The sequence below is a fragment of the Delphinapterus leucas genome, chromosome X (genome assembly GCF_059928025.1).
Source record: "Delphinapterus leucas isolate spDelLeu-1000000601 "Yukka" chromosome X, BTC_Dleu_Yukka2, whole genome shotgun sequence".
NCBI lineage: Eukaryota > Metazoa > Chordata > Mammalia > Artiodactyla > Monodontidae > Delphinapterus > Delphinapterus leucas.
This window is the reverse complement of record NC_143150.1, coordinates 30,807,921-30,830,191: the sequence shown is the minus strand read 5'-3', so window position 1 is coordinate 30,830,191 and position 22,271 is coordinate 30,807,921. Positions and strand designations below refer to the sequence as shown.

Sequence of the window (22,271 nt, the reverse complement as noted above, 5' to 3'; positions counted from 1 at the left end):
TCTCTTTGACAGCCACCTTTCAGCACTTCCTGATGAGTGGCTTTTAACTCATCACAGCTGGTCTGTGCTTTTTTCTCCCTGTGCTTTTTTCTCCCCTTAGAATCTTAGAGTTGAAAGGAACTTTGGAGGTGATCAGTCTTCCACTTGGCAAAAGAACATTTTGCCATAGTAGTAATTAAAACTTTCCTTCTCACATTAGATCTACAAGATTTTCTATCCACTGGTCCCAGTTTTGCCTTCTAGTGATACATAGAACACATCCATTTCTACCTCCACGTGATACCCCTTCACACATATCCCTTCTAAATTTTTCTTCAGGCCAGATATCTCCACTTCATCATTTGTTGTTTCAAACCCTTTACATTTCTTGGTTGGAGTCTTCTGGACATGCTCCATTTTACCAACTGCCATTTTAAAATGTGGTGTATACTTTACAGTCTGTCCAGTGCGACTAATAACTCCTGCCCCACCCCCACTCCACGTTCTGTCTGGCCCAAGATCACCTTCACATGTTCAGTAGCCAAGTCACATTGTTGGGTGGCAGGTGAAACTGTGTCCTTTACAGCTTCCTTTGGAAATTCCCCATAATAAATGTCCATAGATTTGTCAAGCCTACCCTGGGTTCCTGAGAAAGCTGCTTTTAAGCCTCACTTGATTGCCTGTACCTCCCAATTATGTAAATCAGCTAAATGTGGACGCTATATCACTTACCTGGGTGGCAAGCAAGCCTTTCTTCACAAACACAGTTACTCATGCTTATGCTTACTCCACAACATTTGACAGTGATATTTGGAAATATTTTACTTACCTGTTCTTTCTTTTGCAACTCAAGATCATGTAGGGCCTCTGGTCACACCTCTCCTTCTAGTATTGCCCTTGCTTCAAGGAGGAGAATGGAATCATGTTTAGATCACACCAGTTGCAGCTTTTACCAGCCACCTAGAGTTGTGTCACTTTGCCAGAGGTCATGGTTGTAACAGTGTACCAGGATCCATTTTCTTTTTTGTGTGTGTGGTACGCAGGCCTCTCACTGCTGTGGCCTCTCCCGTTGCGGAGCACAGGCTCCGGACGCGCAGGCCCAGCGGCCATGGCTCACGGTACCAGCGCCACCAGGGAAGCCCCCAGGATCCATTTTTAAAAGAGATGTCCCCTAAATACCAATACTGATACGTGATTTAGACTTTCACAGTGAGCTTTGTTTAAAATTAGGGTACCATCTCATTGTTAATTCCGATTTCTTATCCTGGTGTACAAATGTATTTAAATGACAGAGGTATCACACTGTGTTACAGGCATCCAGAGATGAGTTTGCATGTGGCTTCGCTTCACCTACAAGTAGAGCGAGTCTGAGCACTGACAAAGACACCGGTAATTAAAAGTCCTTTAAAGATTATACGTGGCATGGCTGTTTAGAAATGTACCCTATACATAGTCTCTGTATTTTTGAAATATTTCATAATAAAAACTATACATAGCGCAATCTCTACTAAAGTTTAATTAAAATCTTACACTTGCAGCCACATTTCTTTGCTTAGGTTTCCTTGTCTCAGCTTGTATAAAATTTAGCTTAGTATACTAAGAAAATAAAGGATAATGAGAAAAACACTGGTTTCCAATCATCTGTCTCCAGTCCTGGACAAGACACTTCCTTTTTCTGGGCCAAACTTCCTTATCTATAAAATTATCTAATTGTTTGCCTTTATTTTATGACTTGCAAGGAATTTCTTGTAGTTTCATACACGTTAAAGTGTTTCAAGGAAAAAAAATTGCTTACCCTTTATTTGGCTTCTTATGGTGTTTTGATGTAATATATAAACTTCACATTTTAGATGACCAAGATCTATTTCCTAAAATATGTCTTTACTTAAATTAACCCAGTGCTTAGTTTTAAAAATATTTTTGACAGTTCCTCCTGTTGCTAACAAGGACTTGGCTTTTTTCCAGCTTATGGGTCTTTTCAAAATGGACATGGAATTAAGAGGGAAGATTCGAGAGGTTCCCTCATCCCAGAAGGAGCAACAGGATTTCCAGATCAGGGCAGCACTGGTGAAAATGTAAGAACCTAAATATATAGGATAACCCTAGTGATGTGTCAAGCTACAGCAGTCTTTCTTTTTATGCAAATAGGGGTCTCTCTACTCTCCTGTAGTCTGTACTGGATCTTTAAAAAGCATCCCATAATGCTTGGATGTTGTAGCAGTTCCTTCCTATCCTGGCAGCTGCTACTTGGATATTTTAAAACTGTTTATAGAGGATAAGGCATTCATCTTTAAGAGTTCCAACTTTGAATACCTCCTTTAACCCTAGCACTCTGTAAACCTGTTCTAGAGAGGGAAGGTTCAAGTTTAAAATGTCTAATGTACCTTGTCACTTAAATCACTCCCTGGCAGGATTCAGCTTTTTATTCTTTTGTAATAGAGTAATGACATTAACATGGGAGAAGAAAAATTAGGTCCCCAAATGGATGATCTCAGCATCCCAGAATCACTTAATCACAATATATTCTCTAACTCTTCTATCAGATTATTTCAAGCCTGACATTGAAGTTTGGGATATGTCTGCCTTGAGACAGAGAAACCTCACTTTAGACCAGTAAAGCCTTGTCACGCTGCTACGTAAAATCAGAGAATCGTATAAAATTAGAGTTAGAAGGGTCCATAAAAATAATAAATTCCAACTCTCAATTTACAAATTAAAACTGGGATTGTGACTTAGGACAACCACACAACTATGGCAGGGCCAGGCCTGAACCCAGGTTTTCTAATTCCGGCACTTTTTCTCCTAGATCATGGCATTCTTAGGGTGCATCTGGGGGACTTTATAAAAATGGATAGCTGAGCCTCATCCCCAGAATTTCTGTTTCCGTCAGTCTGGGGGCTTGCTCATTTGTATTTCTAAGTTCCCAGGTGATGCTGATGCTGCTGGTTGGGAACCACCCCTTGAGAACCACTGGACTATATACTCCATTGAGTCTTTGCATAGTTAGTAATTTAATCATAAAGGTTCTTATTTCACACCATTTAGAATTAAGACAACAGACACTGTCATAGGTAAGACACATAAAGGACAAAGAGGTTAAATGACTTGCCAGTAGCCACACAGCTAGCAAGCGTTCAGGACCTAGATGCTTTGCTCCAGGTAGAAGTTCTTGGTGAGTCCTAGATTAGTAAATATATATCCCCAGCCCAGGTTAGCTCAGCTGAAAGTATTGGTTTCTAACAAGGGTACATTCGTTAGGAGATTGTCATTGCTGTATTCATACAAATCCCCAAATAAGTCAGATCTTGTCATTTTTAACTGATATTTTAACAAAAGTCACTAAATAATAGGAACATCACTACTTTGTAGAGGCTCTAATTTTGAAGTATTACTGGGTCCTCCTTAGTAAAATTATCTTGTGATGTCATTAAGCCCCCTTTTTAAGATAGATTTTCTGACCTATTATTTAGACGTTGGATTTTAATAAACTCTAAGGAGAGATTGAAGTTAAAGAGTTTAAAATGCTTCTTATGCTTCGATGTACCTTAGTTAAGTTTCTCCTTGACGTAAAAGCTGTTTTTTTCCTGGAATAGCCACATATGATTATTCAAAATGTTTTCTTACTAAAACACAGGACCTATGGGAATGAAACATACACAGTATATTCATGGCTATATCTTGATGAAGACTGCAAGGTAATTTCCAGTGATATTATTAGGTACAGTAGCAAAGAAGAGTCAGCCCATTTACCTTCCAAATGTGATATAAAATTTGGATTTATGCTTAGAATTTTCCCAAACAGGACTAATGGTTAAAACAGTTATTGAGTTAAAGGCTATGGGAAGCTACAGTACCAATATTGTTTCAGAAAAGTCCTATCTTTGTATTACAGACTCGGCAGAGTTCTGCAAGGAGTAGTGTATCTCAGTATAACCGATTGGATCAGTATGAAATCAGAAGCCTCTTGATGTGCTATTTGTATATAGTAAAAATGATTTCTGAAGGTGAGTTACCAGCATATTAATCGTGGACTGTACTCCACCCTCACAGGTTTACAAGTTCATGCAACAAATATTTGACCATCATCTGTATGTAGAACACATGCACATTAGAAACAGAACTTTGAAGACTCTGACCTTAGAATGTTCCTATATTTTAACTTAAAAATAGGTTCATTTCGGTCATACAAGTTTGATTCTTTGAAATAACTTTTTTTTTTGATTTAAAAATCAGTTTCTAAAGTGAGGCAATAGTTTTAGAAGTGCTAAACATTTTTTTCATGCAGAGCATATAATGCATTAAGTGACCAACGTAAACAGAAAAAAATAACAATAACCAGTGCCATAGTTAACACTTTAGCTTTTATTTGACCCAGGATTTGGAAAATCAGAAGGAAACAAAAAGACAGGAAGGGTTCTTTGAGGGTAAGGAATGTCATTGTTATCTTTTGCAGTACCATTATACAGTTTTGCATGGTGTCAGGTTCTTTTCCAGGCTCTGTTCTTTTTTCCCTGGTGTACAATTGTATTATTAACTAGTATTACCATTTCCTCTTTACCTTATATGATAAAATATAACCAAAGGATTGTCATAAACTGCATGTCCTCTGGAAGGAAAATCTTATTCCCAATACCACATTTTCTGTTTTTGCTCAAAAAAAAAGCAAGCAGGAATGAAGAATATAAAAGCACCTGGGTTCTGATCATCATAATACAGTAGTTAAATTTTACTTATTTTCTATTTTTTTATTTCTTTTTTAGTAAATATTAAATCTTTTTTTGTAATAAGGCAGCATAAAAACATAAAATAAGTTGATAGTTAACTCACTAGAAACATTGAAACAAATCAAAAGCTAGATATGGTTACTTCTAAAGTATATTAATAAAACAGGTTTAAATTACTAGAATCTTCAAGTTCTAAGAATGTACGATTTAGAGTAAACATCAAAGGTTATTGAGGCTGTGTGATAAGCCTCCACGTTTGGGGAAAGAAAACAGTAAAGGGAAATCATTTTCAACTCTGGTGGTATTTCATTCCAGGAGATAACAGATCAGTTAATAACTACAGCCACAGCTCACTGTTTTTGTCTCCCCACAAGGTGAAAAATGGGGGAGTACAGAAAGTGACTGCTAATATGTATGGGTTTTTTTCTTTAGGGTGATGAAAATATTCTAAAACTGTGGTGGTTTTATAAGTTTTTAAATGTACCATAAACTACTGTATTAAATGGGTGAGTTTTATGGCACATGAATTCACTCAATAAATTTGTCTTTTTTTTTTTTAAGGCCCAAGAGGCAACATGGAAAACAAAAAACTGGAAAGAAAAAAAGTAGTTGAATACCACCACAGCCCAGGGAAAGTAAGAAGGAGGGTGGTAGGGGGAGAGAGAGAAGGAAGGAGGAGAGGGAGATGCATTGTTGACTAGTTCTCCTCTCCTCCACCCCAGTACACGTGTGCACACACACCCACATGCCCACATGCCACATACAGTGTTAACCAGTGACAAGCCACTGGCTGCTTTTTACATGTCATGGGTAAAACCATAAATGCTTTGTTTCTTGAGAACTTCATAGTTCCCCCTTGTCTTATAGTCACATCTTCTCTTTATCTTTTGTAAATGTAAAGTCATGCTGCATGGTATCTGTTAAGTCATATTCATTTTATTCCAAAGAATATCTGCTTCTTGGTTCTTCTCAACGAATGTATTCTAGTTACCTTGTCAAGTCCAGTAAATATTTCACTCAAGTCCAGTAAATATTTCACTCAAGTCCAGTAAATATTTCACTTTCGTTACTCTATATGCATTTAAATGTTGAACTCTTACAGTCATAAACAGTAGCAACTTAATTTCAGCAAAAAGATGGTAGACCCTACACTTTCATATCAAAGTACAGGGATTCTGAAGAATGAGTTTCCTTCTCTGTAGCTGAAATTTATTAACTGGCAATAATTCACTGTTTCAAAGTCTTAGTCATTTGCCCAACTTTTGTGTAGGTCTTATTGCTTTGTATATTATATTCTGAGAAGTGTATCAGAGTCAGGGGTTATCAATTACACAGTCTGAATTGACGGCAAGACTGTTCTCTTGGAAAAGAAAAGCAGTCTCCTTAAGAGAAAGGAAGAGGGAAAGCTACTTCCTTCTTCCTGGCTGCACTCTGGCTTTTCTCTTTATTGTAGACCCCAAAATGGAAGTCTGGGTCTCACCTTGTGGCTTATCAGCACCAGCTGCACCTGTAGATTCAGCAGCAGTATGCTTCCTCACAGTCACCTCTTCATTGGAAGGTGTCTGGTTACAGCTATCTCTCACCGAAAATCCAGTTTTGCGTTGAGAAAGACGAGTCGCTGATCTTTTCCCACAAGATGTATAGTCAAAAGGAAATACATATGAAGGGGGCTTTCCCTTTTTCTGTGTAAGACGAAATAAGTTAGCATCATCAAGCGTACTGTCATCTGAAGTTGCAGGCACTAATGGAGTAGGTGGGTCTGCAGTTGCAGGCACTAATGGAGTAGGTGGGTTTTCTCCCGCAGAAACACTGGAAGGGCTCCAAGAGAAGCAACTCTGAGCTCTACGCTTTTGTGTGGAGCTCTTCTGTGTGAAGATCGGTTTCTTTTGTGTACTGCCAAGCCTGTCCTCAGGACGGCTTAAGTCACCTTGAAATCCATGCCCCCCTTGAGCGCCAGGTGCAGATGTTAAAGGAAGACTTGCAGGTGACTTCTGGTTGGCACTCCTTCCTGTGGGAGGCTTGCTGCTGTTAGAGGAACTCTCCAGAGGGGTCTCTGGCACCACAGAGGGGTCCTTACTATAAAATGGAATTGGAAGCTCGGAACTCTGTTGCTGTTCCTTTTTGTCTCCAGATTTCATCTGTTCAGTATTTGATTGCGTTACCGGTCTGAAGGGCGGATGTATCTGAAATGTGGGTGGAGGGTCCCTGACTGAAAAAACTAGTCCCGTCTTTTGAGTGCGAGGAATGAAGTCGTCATCACTATCAGAACTAGAAGGATAAAGCTGTTGCTCCTTCAGTTTTAGTCTTGCATAAAGCCGTTTATTTTCTTCTTTTAATTTATTCCTTTCTTCTGTGAGCTCAGCAATAAGCTTCATGTTTTGTTGTTGGATACGGTCATATTCTTTCTGTAGCATCTTCCTGTATATTTCGTTCACTGAACAGCGGTCACATACTTTGGAGCGTAACTTATGTTGCAGGTCATTGATGGTGACATTCAGGATATTCCGTTGCTCCATCAACTCTTTAATTTTGGCTCTGGAGCCCATCTGCCTTCTGTCTGCCAATCGCTCTTTCCTCAGACTGGTTAGTTTCCCCTGGAGACGGCGTAGCTCCTTGTCATGGAGCTCTTTCAGTGTTAGCCAGGCTTTTTTAAAAGCGTCAGAAGACAAATCACTGACGCTAACCTGCATTTTATCTTCTGCGGGAGAGCTCTGGCCACTTTCCTTGTCTCCTCCACCCACGTTGCCCGCCTGCATCTCGTCTCCCTGACTGGGACTGGGAAACAGTGGAGACAAACCGCCGCCGGCAAAATGGCGGAAGGGCTGCTGACTAGAGCTGGGCCGCGAACGGGACGAGACCTTCACCCCTTCTACAGACCTGCGAAGAGGCTTCAGAGCACAAGGCCGGTGCGAGGATGGCTCGGGGGTAGACAGAAGGGCCCGGTTTGGCGGCGGAAAGGAGACCCGAGCCTCCTTTTGGCGGGAAGAGCTAGCGCGCAGAAGATGACGCCTGCGAGCCGGCCTGTAGCGAGAGGCCGGAGAGACCGGAAACTCGGTGACTTCTGGGAGAGCCATGCTGCGCTGAGCCGGAAGGGCGCCCGAAGGCGGAGGGGTGGACCGGAAGTCAGCGCTCACTTTATTTTTGAAACAAATCTAATTTGACCTTACGTTAGCATCTTATTCCTGATGATCAGTATTTTATAAACGTTGAAAACTATCAGTACTCATGGTCTTGAGTAAATTGGGGAAAGAAAGTCAAAACCCACACACTCTTCCCTCCCTGTCACCCCTCCGTTTAGCCAACATTACCTAGTCGTCCATCCCTATCTTCAGAGGCTCTCGCGGGGCAGGCCATTACGTCATTGCCTACTTTTTTTTTTTTTGCGGTACGCGGGCCTCTCACTGTTGTGGCCTCTCCCGTTGCGGAGCGCAGGCTCAGCGGCCATGGCTCACGGGCCCAGCCGCTCCGTGGCACGTGGGATCTTCCCGGACCGGGGCACGAACCCGTGTCCCCTGCATCGGCAGGCGGACCATCAACCACTGCGCCACCAGGGAAGCCCCGTCATTGCCTACTTTTGCGATACCTACCAGGTTTTTAAATTTAGAAGTGGACCTGCTGACACCATTAGCTATATCTGAACAGGATAAAAAAGGAATGGAAGGTTAAGTGAGGGCAATGTTTTTCTTCTTTAAAATGTCTCCATGAGTGTTTTTGAAGTAAAAGAAAAAAAAAAAGGAACAGCTCCAAAGAGAAGTATATGTGATAGGTTTAAGGGACATTTATATCTGAAATAGTTGTTCCATTAATGTGTGTGTATGTTTGTATATTGCCAGGACTTCAAGGTTGATAATCCGAAGGCAAAGAGGAAAAAGAAAGTTATCAGTCCCTTCCTCTAAAGTTTAAAGTTCTCAGACTGTTTGGTTCGCAGAGCCCTTTGAGTAGCAGGCGAAGGTGCTTGACCCTACCTTCCGAAAAGTGTACTTAAACGCACCATCTTGCATAAAACTTTAGGAGGCTTATTAAAAATCCCAGGTCAACTTCCCTTCCTCTGTCTTCAGGGATGATAAGCCATCCAAAAGAACATTTATAAAATACATAAAAATAATTGTTGAAGTTGAAATAATTACAGATTAAAAGGTATATTTGGGATTAATTCAAAAGAATACAATGTGGGTATTGGGCAGTGAGATGAGATAGGAGGAGAGGATACAGATGAGACAGAATTGGCTGTGAGTTAATGGTTGCTGAAACTAAGTTATTGGTACTTTGGAGTTCACTGCGCTATTTGCTGTAAGATCTATGCTATCTCAAGATGTAACACTTTATTCATTCCATTTTCAGATACACTCTTAACTTACTGGAATAAAGTATCTCCTCAGGAGCTCATAAACATCCTTATACTTCTAGAGTAAGTTAACTTATTTTCATAAAATTTCCTCTTATTTTTGGGAGCTTAATTTTTATACATAATAAAATATTATCCCCTTTCTGTTTTCAACAGCATATTTGTTAATAATGTAGGAAATGTTAAACTATTTTGATAGTTCAGAGGCTGATGTACAGGTTCTTCACACATAGATAGAAGAAAAACATGGAGATGAAATACTTGTGATATTATAGAAAACTCTAGCTAATAATAGTGCATCCTTGCAGACCATCAGGAGTCTTTCTGTGATCTGGAAAACTGGAAGTGGCATCAGCTGTCCTAAATCATTCATTTAGAGCAGATGCTGGCTTAATGGAGCAGCTTAAATGTTGGAATTTAGAATTTGTACTCTTATGTAGAGCTGAGTAATTCTACTCACTTCAGAAATGCATATATATATATATATATTTCCATATATATATATCTCTCCATTGCAAGGTCCTTAGGGAAAAAAATCTAGCCTTTTTCCTAGGTGGAGGTTGGAAATTGTCCTATATTGTATGCTGAGCTATTTTTACGTCATTATTGAAAGCTAAAAGAAAAATTAGAATGAAATGTAAGAAATTTCTAAATAAATAGTACACATATATGATATCGTGTGTGTCTACCAAAAGAGGGTAATCTATGCATAAAAACTTAGTAAAGTCTTTCAAAATTTTGCAGAAGATGTCAGCAAATAAAAGTTATGATTAAAGAAACTACTCTAATTATATTGAAATGTTTACTAATGAAAATATATGATGTTGGGGATTTACTTTAAAAAAAATAAAGGCGGTAGGGAGTGTGGAGGGAGAGCATGGGACCTGTTTGGGGTATAAGTTAAGAATGGCCATGAGTTGATAATTGTTGAAGCTGGTGGGTGCTGGGTATGTGGGATTTAGTTTGCTGTCCTCTTTACTTTTGTATGTGTTTGAGATTTTCCACACTAGAAAGTATTTTAATGCCATTATAAAAAATACAGCAATTGCCCCAATTGCTTAAGAACCTTTTTAGGTGTTACTGACTGTGCTAGAGACCTTTGGTGTGATACACACTATAAAGTACGAGGGATGATTTGCATTGACGGTTTTTAAAAAAAATATGTCATTAGAATTGTATATGAAGACATGGAGCTTTTTGGTGTTGATGTAATTGTAGCAAATAAATGTAGAAAGATATAATATGGCAAGTAGTTATTTGTATATTTATTTTTGTATACCGAAGCATTATTGTAATATGATTTTAAATGGGTCGTTCTTTGTGACACATGAATTTTCAAATATTACTTGTTAAAGTGCAAAGTATGGTAATATCTTACTAACATGTTATTGTTTTTCTTTCTAGAGTATGTTTGTTTCACTTTAGATATATGGGGAAAAGAAACATAGCAAGGTAATTCCCATAGCACTGCAATTTCCACTTTTTTTCTTCTCTTCCAACAGAGGGCAGCCTTAATTATGCCATGTATAACCTAGATGATTCATTTTGAGTTGACATTAAGATACCCATGATTTATTTAATGCGTGTCAACTCAAAGTTGAAATTAATCTGATGTGAACATTTTTTAAGTTTTCCAGAGGGTAATAGTTAGACTGATATGCAGAGTTTCTGCTCTAATCCTAGAACAGATGCTTGTCTCTTCTGAAGGATGTGAGAAAGGGCTAGATCAAGGGGAAGGCAGGAAATCGTAAAGTGAGGACAACTGTAAGATCTGTACTTTTATCTACAACCTGTCAGTACTCACCTCAGTTACTAACGTGAATAGAAATCCCCAACAGCAATTGGGACATGCACTATATATTATTTATTTTTTCTTTTTGCTGTGTAAGTCTTAGTGAAATAAATCCTTAAGAAAATGTTTGAGGAACTGTAAGGAAAAGATTACTTATTTCAATAAGATATATTTCAGGGGTAGAGTTAGTCATTAAAGGAACTCAAATAGAATCCTTTTTTTAAGTAAATTCCATGGCACTTCCGAAAATTAAAGAGGCTGTTTGGATGGGGTTTATTGCTGAGTCTCTGGAACATCCTAATAATTCAAGGGATGATTTCCACTGTCTTCCCAGCACTGGGAACTGGTTTAGACCTAGTATGGTAACTACCACCATGAACCTTAACCTCTAAGATTCTGCTGACCCGCCCTCTATGTTTATTAGAGGATAGACAAACTCTTTTTCTTCCTTAGTTCCTGTATTACCCGGTTGTAATTTTTTTTAATGGAACCTTAAAATTAAAGGAAAACAAAGAAAAATGTGCAAATAGACATGTTTATAGAGTAAAAATTTCTGCTCCAAGTTTAACTTGGGTCCAGAAACAGATTAGATAGGCACTCATTCTTAAACTTCTAACGCCAGGAATTCTTCCACCTTACGTCAACTCCTAGTATCCCTCTCACTGTTTTCTCTGACTCTTGCCTTTCCTTACCTCCTCAGAAAAGACTGGATCTTATTGGAGTGTTGTCCACTTTACTCTGATATTTTTGAGAAGAAGAAGGGAAGTAAGAAACTCCCTCTAAAGTCCTTACTTGTATTCGTATAGTATAAACTATTTTAAATATACATTAAGCTTCATACAATTTCCAGTGATGCCTCATTGAAGCCAAGTAAATACTGAGCATAACACAGTGTTTATGTGGAAACCTAGTCATTTATTAGTTTAAAAAATCTAACGTTGAGATGTATTCTCAGAGTGCTCCATTTCCTAACTTTAACATTTATTTTAGGGTGCATGATGCCTGGATGTCAAAACACTTCGGAATAGACCGAAAATCGCAAACCATGCCAGCTCTTCGAAACAGATCAGGAATAATGCAGGCCCGGCTTCAGCATCTTAGTAGCCTGGAAAGTTCATTTACACTTAATCACAGTAAGTGAAAAATGTGTGTAGGGTACCCATTTGAAACAGATATTAATACTATTTAATCTTTAAGAAGTACTGGCTTAAATCTCCAATACAGTTGGTAATCATTTCCCATACATAGATACAATTGCATATCTCTGTTTATGAACAGTCGTTTCATCATATGTGAATATATGATAAGATATGCATGGATTTTTCAGCAATTTTAGGTAATGATGGGTTTTTTTCTTAGTTCAATATCAAGGAAGTTAATTTTCCCTTTGAATTATTGTTCTTATATTATTTTACATTCGATATCCTTTATTCCTACTTTAATGCAGATAACGGCATCTTAATATAATAGTATGTATAATATTTGTTCAGAGTTACTATTGTTCATTCAGTGATCTTAAGGGATTATCCGTGCTGAGCTGACCGCAGAAATCAAAGAACTGTAAATAGTATTTTGACAAAGATGTATTTCACACAGGTTGAAGTACTGACAAGTCGAATAGGACAAGGAGGAAGCTACGGGGTTATATAAATGGAAGCTATCCTCTGAGGAACAAATATTAATAAGAAAGTCAAAGAGTGAGATAAACGTTCATTTCCACACAGTCCTTTGGGGACTGCATAAAAGGAAGCCAGCAGAACTGGCTTTGCGATAGGGCTAATAATAAAAACAAATGTCTTGAGCAGATGGACCTGAGCTAATAGAGTCAAGACTTTTAAAAAAATGCAAGTCTTACAGCCTTCAGCTTTGCTCTTTGTCACTTGTAAAAATATCAGTATAATGAACCTGTGTATTTCAGTTGGCCCAGATGCTTTGTTTTCCTCCTGATTTAGAAATGTCTCATACCATTGGCATCATTGAAAACATCTGGCCATAGGGCGCCACTGTACGTAATGTAGCTGCATTTCTATGAGTTTCTCATTTTTGCACACATAATTAACAGCACAGCCTAAAATGCCTCCTGCGTTATTTCCTGGTTACGTCACCATAGTTCATCACTGAAATCTTGTCTCCAAAGAAGTGGGCACCTAATTATTTGTTGCAGAGCTGCTGATACAGAGCTGAAGTAAAAATTAGTGGAATTGATTAACCCAGACCATATTTGATTAAGGAGTAAATACAGTGAAACGCATTAAGTCTGCAGGCATTGAAAGCCTGCTTTCTTTGCGTTTGTCTCTCTCTCTGAGTCTTTGGAGGAGAAAATCATTCAAAACTGTTATGTGAATCTCTGCGTTGGGCGGTTTTAATTTTCTTTTTTTTTAAATCCCAGGTTCTGCAACAACTGAAGCAGACATTTTCCATCAGGCACTTCTTGAAGGCAATACTGCTACTGAAGTTTCCCTAACAGTACTAGATACCATATCATTTTTCACCCAGTGCTTCAAGGTAAACATGAAGAGTTAGAACTCAGTCGGTATCATTGCAAAGAAAATATTATGCAAAAACTAATTAGTCAGACGAAGCTTAGTATAGTATAAAAGCCCCCAGTGAGCAGTCAGGAAACTTGGATGGCAGACCTAGTTTGGCTCCTGTGTGACCTTGGGAAATCACTGAGACTCGTGTGCCACATCCATAAAATGAGAGGATTGGACTAATTTGCCCTGAATTTCCCTTCTCTTTTATTTTTCTGTTTAAAAAACAGTTTTCTTTCACACTTTTATGAAAATATCCAGTAATTTTTAGCCCAAATTATGATTGAGTCAGTTTATCCAAACACCCGTTGTGATGAGGTATCTTGTCAAGCCAGATGATGTCCAGGCAGGCCGGCTGGCTGGCTTCCCTCGTCAGGTGCCTGGTGGTTTCTCTCAGATGCTTGCCTCTCGATACAAATCATCATTGCTAGGATTAAAAAAAAAGAAGAAGAAGAAATTAAAAGCAATTATCTTGCAGGGTTGTTGAAGGTGTAAAATGAGATAATGGATGTGAGAGTGCTTTGAAAAGTAAAGACTGTATAACTATAATGAAGGGTAACAGTAGTGGGAGAACTCAAAAGTGAAAACTCTTGCTGGCTTTTCATCTGAGTTATACAGATTTTTTTTTCTTTTCTTCCCCCCTTCTCTAAGTAATTCAGTTAATTGCTTCAGCCCTCTGGATTTACTACGGAAACCTGGCCTGTGCTTTTCAAAGAGGCTTATCAGGGAAAACTGAATTAGATACTAATAAGAAATAGGCTGCAAAATCCCTTTATGAAGTATTAAGTTCTGATTAAAATGCAGCCCAAACTCATTTTTTATTGTGCCAGTAAGTAAGACATTTGGTCTCAAGGTTTGCATTGTATTCTTTCCTCCTATCCAAATACTTCTTATTTGTTTAACATACATCTCTTGGTAGATGTCAGGCACTATCCTAAGTGCTTTAGAAATATTAACCCACTTTTTTGTCGTGGGTCTGGAGGTGGAAAAGAGGACTGCAAATGGGCACCAAGGATCTTTTTGAGATGATGGGAATGATTGGGTTGTAATGGTTGTGAAACCCTGGAAGTTTACCAAAAATAATTGAATCATGTACTTAAAATAGGTAAATTTTGTGGTATGTAAATTATACCTTAATAAACTTAAAAGTACAAATGTGAACTCACCTTTAATCCTCACACTAGCTTCGTGATATAAATACTGTTATTTTTCCCATTTTAAAATGAGGAAACTGAGGCTCACAGGGAAGTTAATGTCACATAGGTGGTTAGTTAGCAGAATCAGGATTCTGATCTAGGCCAGTTATCACAAGAGTCCATGCTTCTAACCACTACCCCATGCTTATTAGAAGTAGACTAACAGAAATATCAAACACCATTCAGGGATTCTGGCTATCAAGGTTACCATTAAATCTGTTACAGGTTTGCATATTGTTTTGGTTCGTCGTTGTTATTTTTGGCCAAGTTGTAACCTGGTAATTAGTTTCCTGAGGGATAGGAGAGCAGGACTGGAGATGTTAACCAATGCATTTTTTTTTTTAAAGTTTCAGAAACCAATAGATATTTCTCTACAATTTGTTGTTTCTCTTATATCTCTATTTGCAAGGAACATTTAAACAATTGACGTAGTCTGTTCAATTGTGATCCCTGTTATTATCTCTACTCATAGAGGGTTTAATTTGTCACCAGTGGCTAAAGATATCTTATACTAAACATACATTTAAAAGCAAATTAGATAATAGACTTTTAAAATGGAATTGATGTTTTCCTTAAGAGAAATACAAAGGCTGGTTACCTTGTATCCATTTTTAATTTACTGATTTCTGAATTGAGGAGCAATATGGTTAGGTTAATAGAAAATACTCTTTCCATACTAGTTCTCTATTTGCTGTGTTATACTGGAAAAAGATTTTTTTTCATCTATTTAAAATTATGGAGTTAAGTATAGATGTAGTTTATATAGTATTTTGAGATTTCCAAGTTGAAAGATGGCACAGATGATTTTAGATTATGTTAAACTTTTTATTGTTACTTTTCAAGCAGTGGTTTGATAAACAGGTTGTTGGTAAAGCCTGTTCTCTCATTCTGGGGGGAGCGGCATAAACTATTTCTGCAAATTTTTTCTTCATGTTTTGTAGAGCCAACTTTTAAATAATGATGGCCACAACCCGTTAATGAAAAAAGTATTTGATATTCATCTTGCTTTTCTTAAAAATGGGCAATCTGAAGTGTCGCTGAAACATGTCTTTGCCTCACTGCGAGCTTTCATTAGTAAGGTAAGAGCAGAGCTTTGTGGCTGCGAGTGGCCTTGCTTCATAGCAAGAAGGAAAGGGGAACAGGGATCATTGCGAAGACCTCTCCAAACCTCAGATAAGGACGCTATTAAATCCTACCTTTGTAAATATTAGAACAGCAAAATACGTAAAGAGGGCCTGACCAGGCATTCCCTAAAATCAGCACGTGCTTTTTATTTTGTCCTGTCATTCCTTTCTGAAGAGTATCATTTTAAAATTACCAACTGCCAGTTTTTCTTCTCTTTTGCTTCTTTTTAAAGTATTGTCATGCTGAAGATACATAAGCTGTGAGGGTACTCATGTATAAGCACTTCGAAAGCAGAGACCAAGTCTTATAACCCCAGGGCCTTGTATGATATCTTGCAAATTGTAGGCACTCAATGCATGTTCAGATGAATGAATCCTTCCTTTCAGTGCGAATTGTATCGGTGGGCTCTAAATGTTCAGGCCATTTACCCCATCTAAACTAAAACTTCAGACTAGGCTTTTAGGAATAAATATGACTGAAACAGATAGCAAGATTTATTTCTCATCTGGTTTTGATAGCTTTTAAACATACTTAAAAGCATCAGGAACCAAGATGCAGTTAAAATTAGGGAAAGGCACAGTCTAGGCCTCCACTCTAGTATGTGTACCTCCAACAAGACAAATTCAGTTAACCGATTTTTGTAATAGGATAGCTGAGCATGGAAAACTTTTTTGTCATTATTTGTATGGCAACTTACAGGGTTTAACTGATATAAAAATTAGGTGATCTTGAAGGTTTATTTTTAAATTGACGTTCTTTTTTTTAAAATTTTTTAATTTTTGGCTGCGTTGGGTCTTTGTTGCTGCACGCGGGCTTTCTCTAGTTGTGGCGAGTGGGGGCTATTCTTTGTTGCGGTGCGTGGGCTACTCATTGTGGTGGCTTCTCTTGTTGCGGAACATGGGCTCCATGTGTGCGGGCTTCAGTAGTTGTGGCACGTGGGCTCACTAGTTGTGACTCGCAGGCTCTAGAGCGCAGGCTCAGTAGTTGTGGCACAGGGGCTTAGTTGCTCCGCGGCATGTGGAATCTTCCCGGACCAGGGCTTGAACCCGTGTCCCCTGCATTGAGAGGCAGATTATTAACAGCTACGCCACCAGGGAAGCTCTAAATAGCCATTGTTTAATACAATTTTTTTAACATCTTTATTGGAGTATAATTGCTTTACAATGGTGTGTTAGTTTCTGCTTTAAAACAAAGTGAATCAGTTATACATATACATATGTTCCCATATCTCTTACCTCTTGCGTCTCCCTCCCTCCCACCCTCCCTATCCCACCCCTCTAGGTGGTCACAAAGCACCGAGCTGATCTCCCTGTGCTATGCGGCTGCTGCCCCCCCAGCTATCTGTTTTACGTTTGGTAGTGTATATATGTCCATACCACTCTCTCGCTTTGTCACAGCTTACCCTTCCCCCTCCCCATATCCTCAAGTCCATTCTCTAGTAGGTCTGTGTCTTTATTCCTGCCTTACCCCTAGGTTCTTCATGACATTTTTTTTTCTTAAATTCCATATATATGTGTTAGCATACGGTATTTGTCTTTCTCTTTCTGACTTACTTCACTCTGTATGACAGACTCTTGGTCCATCCACCTCATTACAAATAGCTCAATTTCGTTTCTTTTTATGGCTGAGTAATATTCCATTGTATATATGTGCCGCATCTTCTTTATCCATTCATCCGATGATGGACACTTAGGTTGTTTCCATCTCCGGGCTATTGTAAATAGAGCTGCAATGAGCATTTTGGTACATGACTCTTTTTGAATTATGGTTTTCTCAGGGTATATGCCCAGTAGTGGGATTGCTGGGTCATATGGTAGTTCTATTTGTAGTTTTTTAAGGAACCTCCATACTGTTCTCCACAGTGGCTGTACCAATTCACATTCCCACCAGCAGTGCAAGAGGGTTCCCTTTTCTCCACACCCTCTCCAGCATTTATTGTTTGTAGATTTTTTGATGATGGCCATTCTGACTGGTGTGAGATGATATCTCATTGTAGTTTTGATTTGCATTTCTCTAATGATTAATGATGGTGAGCATTCTTTCATGTGTTTGTTGGCAGTCTGTATATCTTCTTTGGAGAAATGTCTGTTTAGGTCTTCAGCCCATTTTTGGATTGGGTTGTTTGTTTTTTTGTTATTGAGCTGCATGAGCTGCTTATAAATTTTGGAGATTAATCCTTTGTCAGTTGCTTCATTTGCAAATATTTTCTCCCATTCTGAGGGTTGTCTTTTGGTCTTGATTATGGTTTCCTTTGCTGTGCAAAAGCTTTGAAGTTTCATTAGGTCCCATTTGTTTATTTCTGTTTTAATTTCCATTTCTCTAGGAGGTGGGTCAAAAAGGATCTTGCTGTGATTTATGACATAGAGTGTTCTGCCTATGTTTTTCTCTAAGAGTTTGATAGTTTCTGGCCTTACATTTAGGTCTTTAATCAATTTTGAGCTTATTTTTGTGTATGGATTAGGGAGTGATCTAATCTCATACTTTTACATGTACGTGTCCAGTTTCCCCAGCACCACTTATTGAAGAGGCTGTCCTTTCTCCACTGTGCATTCATGCCTCCTTTATCAAAGATAAGGTGACCATATGTGCGTGGGTTTATCTCTAGGCTTTCTATCCTGTACCATTGATCTATCTTTCTGTTTCTGTGCCAGTACCATACTGTCTTCAGTACTGTAGCTTTGTAGTATAGGCTGAAGTCAGGGAGCCTGATTCCTCCAGCTTCATTTTTCGTTCTCAGGATTGCTTTGGCTATTCGGGGTCTTTTGTGTTTCCATGCAAATTGTGACATTTTTTGTTCTAGTTCTGTGAAAAATGCCAGTGGTAGTTTGATAGGGATTGCATTGAATCTATAGATTGCTTTGGGTAGTAGAGTCATTTCCACAATGTTGATTCTTCCAATCCAAGAACATGGTATATCTCTCCATCTGTTTGTATCATCTTTAATTTCTTTCCGCAGTGTCTTATAATTTTCTGCATACAGGTCTTTTGTCTCCATAGGTAGGTTTATTCCTAGATATTTTATTCTTTTTGTTGCAGTGGTAAATGGGAGTGTTTTCTTGATTTCACTTTCAGATTTTTCATCATTAGTGTATAGGAATGCCAGAGATTTCTGTGCATTAGTTTTGTATCCTGCTACTTTACCAAATTCATTGATTAGCTCTAGGAGTTTTCTGGTAGCATCTTTAGGATTCTCTATGTATAGTATCATGTCACCTGCAAACAGTGACAGCTTTACTTCTTCTTATCTGATTTGGATTCCTTTTATTTCCTTTTCTTCTCTGATTGCTGTGGCTAAAACGTCCAAAACTATGTTGAATAAGAGTGGTGAGAGTGGGCAGCCTTGTCTTGTTCCTGATCTTAGTGGAAATGCTTTCAGTTTTTCACCTTTGAGGACGATGTTGGCTGTGGGTTTGTCATATGTGGCCTTTATTATGTTGAGGAAAGTTCCCTCTCTGCCTACCTTCTGCAGGGTTTTTATCATAAATGAGTGTTGAATTTTATCGAAAGCTTTCTCTGCATCTATTGAGATGATCATACGGTTTTTATTCTTCAATTTGTTAATATGGTGTATCACATTGATTTGCGTGTATTGAAGAATCCTTGCATTCCTGGAATAAACCCCACTTGATCATGGTGTATGATCCTTTTAATGTGCTGTTGGATTCTGTTTGGTACTATTTTGTTGAGGATTTTTGCATCTTTGTTCATCAGTGATATTGGCCTGTAGTTTTCTTTCTTTGTGACGTCCTTGTCTGGTTTTGGTATCAAGGTGATGATGGCCTTGTAGAATGAGTTTGGGAATGTTCCTCCCTCTGCTATATTTTGGAAGAGTTCGAGAAGGGTAGGTGTTAGGTCTTCTCTAAATGTTTGATAGAATTCGCCTGTGAAGCCATCTGGTCCTGGGCGTTTGTTTGTTGGAAGATTTTTAATCACAGGTTCAATTTCAGTGCTTGTGATTGGTCTGTTCATATTTTCTATTTCTTCCTGATTCAGTGTTGGCAGGTTGTGCATTTCTAAGAATTTGTCCATTTCTTCCAGGTTGTCCATTTTATTGGCATAGAGTTGCTTGTAGTAATCTCTCATGATCTTTTGTATTTCTGCAGTGTCAGTTGTTACTTCTCCTTTTTCGTTTCTAATTCTATTGATTTGAGTCTTCTCCCTTTTTTTTAATGGTTTATCAATTTTGTTTATCTTCTCAAAGAACCAGCTTTCAGTTTTATTGATCTTTGCTATCGTTTCCTTCATTTCTTTTTCATTTATTTCTGATCTGATTTTTATGATTTCTTTCCTTCTGCTAACTTTGGGGTTTTTTTGTTCTTCTTTCTCTAATTGCTTTAGGTGCAAGGTTAGGTTGTTTATTCGAGATGTTTCCTGTTTTTTAAGGTAGGATTGTATTGCTATAAACTTCCCCCTTAGAACTGCTTTTGCTTCATCCTGTAGGTTTTGGGTCGTTGTGTCTGCATTGTCATTTGTTTCTAGGTATTTTTTGATTTCCTCTTTGATTTCTTCAGTGATCACTTCGTTATTAAGTAGTGTATTGTTTAGCCTCCATGTGTTTGTATTTTTTACAGATCTTTTCCTGTAATTGATGTCTAGTCTCACAGCGTTGTGGTCGGAAAAGATACTTGATACAATTTCAGTTTTCTTAAATTTATCAAGGCTTGATTTGTGACCCAAGATATGATCTATCTTGGAGAATGTTCCACGAGCACTTGAGAAAAATGTGTATTCTGTTGCTTTTGGATGGAATGTCCTATAAATGTCCATTAAGTCCATCTTGTTTAATGTATCATTTAAAGCTTGTGTTTCCTTATTTTCATTCTGGATGATCTGTCCATTGGTGAAAGTGGGGCGTTAAAGTCCCCTACTATGAATGTGTTACTGTCGATTTCCCCTTTTATGGCTGTTAGCATTTGCCTTATGTATTGAGGTGTTCCTGTGTTGGGTGCATAAATATTTACAGTCGTTATATCTTCTTCTTGGATCAATCCCTTGATCATTATGTAGTGTCCTTCTTTGTCTCTTCTGATAGTCTTTATTTTAAAGTCTGTTTTGTCGGATGAGAATTGCTACTCCAGCTTTCTTTTGGTTTCCATTTGCATGGAATATCTTTTTCCATCCCCTCACTTTCAGTCTGTATGTGTCTCTAGGTCTGCAGTGGGTCTCTTGTGGACAGCATATATATGGGTCTTGTTTTTGTATCCATTCAGCCAATCTGTGTCTTTTGGTGGGAGCATTTAGTCCATTTACATTTGAGGTAATTATCGATATGTATGTTCCTATTCCCATTTTCTTAATTGTTTTGGGTTCGTTCTTGTAGGTCTTTTCCTTCTCTTGTGTTTCTTCCCTAGAGAAGTTCCTTTAGCATTTGTTGTAAAGCTGGTTTGGTGGTGCTGAACTCTCTCAACTTTTGCTTGTCTGTAAAGGTTTTAATTTCTCCATCAAATCTGAATGAGATCCTTGTTAGGTAGAGTAATCTTGGTTGCAGGTTTTTCTCCTTCATCACTTTCAGTATGTCCTGCCAGTCCCTTCTGGCTTGCACAGTCTCTGCTGAAAGATCAGCTGTTAACCTTATGGGGATTCCCTTGTGTGTTATTTGTTGTTTTTCCCTTGCTGCTTTTAATATGCTTTCTTTGTATTTAATTTTTGACAGTTTGATTAATATGTGTCTTGGCGTATTTCTCCTTGGATTTATCCTGTATGGGACTCTCTGTGCTTCCTGGACTTGATTAACTATTTGCTTTCCCATATTAGGGAAGTTTTCAACTATAATCCTTCAAATATTTTCTCAGTCCCTTTCTTTTTCTCTTCTTCTTCTGGAACCCTTATAATTCAAATGTTGGTGCGTTTAATGTTGTCCCAGAGGTCTCTGAGACTGTCCTCAGTTCTTTTCATTCTTTTTTCTTTATTCTGCTCTGCAGTAGTTATTTCCACTATTTTATCTTCCAGGTCACTTATCCGTTCTTCTGCCTCAGTTATTCTGCTATTGATCCCATCTAGAGTCTTTTTAATTTCATTTATTGTGTTGTTCATCGTTGCTTGTTTCATCTTTAGTTCTTCTAGGTCCTTGTTAAATGTTTCTTGCATTTTGTCTTTTCTGTTTCCAAGATTTTGGATCATCTTTACTATCATTATTCTGAGTTCTTTTTCAGGTAGACTGCCTATTTCCTCTTCATTTGTTAGGTCTGGTGGGTTTTTATCTTGCTCCTTCGTCTGCTGTGTGTTTTTCTGTCTTCTCATGTTGCTTATCTTACTGTGTTTGGGGTCTCCTTTTTGCAGTCTGCAGGTTCGTAGTTCCCGTTGCTTTTGGTGTCTGTCCCCAGTGGCTAAAGTTGGTTCAGTGGGTTGTGTAGGCTTCCTGGTGGAGGGGACTAGTGTCTGTGTTCTGGTGGATGAGGCTGGATCTTGTCTTTCTGGTGGGCAGGTCCACGTCTGGTGCTGTGTTTTGCGGTATCTGTGGACTTAATATGATTTTAGGCAGCCTCTCTGCTAATGGGTGGGGTTGTGTTCCTGTCTTGCTAGTTGTTTGGTATATGGTGTCCTGCACTGTAGCTTTCTGGTCGTTGAGTGAAGCTGGGT

General features: G+C 38.4%; 2 protein-coding genes across 7 annotated transcripts in view; one reads left to right on the top strand and one right to left on the bottom strand.

Moving 5' to 3' along the window:
* Positions 1 to 22,271, top strand: part of DOCK11 (dedicator of cytokinesis 11) — a 195,015-nt gene that overhangs the window by 128,324 nt on the left and 44,420 nt on the right. For 5 of the 6 annotated variants that reach the window (XM_089904147.1, XM_089904143.1, XM_089904146.1 and 2 more), the window contains 8 exons: positions 1,293 to 1,368; positions 1,945 to 2,054; positions 3,872 to 3,983; positions 9,045 to 9,111; positions 10,453 to 10,500; positions 11,831 to 11,973; positions 13,230 to 13,345; positions 15,509 to 15,646. In XM_089904147.1, the coding sequence (XP_089760273.1) occupies positions 1,293 to 1,368; positions 1,945 to 2,054; positions 3,872 to 3,983; positions 9,045 to 9,111; positions 10,453 to 10,500; positions 11,831 to 11,973; positions 13,230 to 13,345; positions 15,509 to 15,646 (810 nt within the window). The remainder of the gene's footprint in view (positions 1 to 1,292; positions 1,369 to 1,944; positions 2,055 to 3,871; positions 3,984 to 9,044; positions 9,112 to 10,452; positions 10,501 to 11,830; positions 11,974 to 13,229; positions 13,346 to 15,508; positions 15,647 to 22,271) is intronic. The other variant, XM_089904145.1, reaches the window with a different exon arrangement.
* LOC149744197 (uncharacterized) lies at positions 6,031 to 7,509 on the bottom strand. Its single transcript, XM_089904148.1, has one exon. The coding sequence runs from the start codon at positions 7,457 to 7,459 to the stop codon at positions 6,110 to 6,112; it is 1,350 nt and encodes a 449-aa protein (XP_089760274.1). The 5' UTR covers positions 7,460 to 7,509; the 3' UTR covers positions 6,031 to 6,109.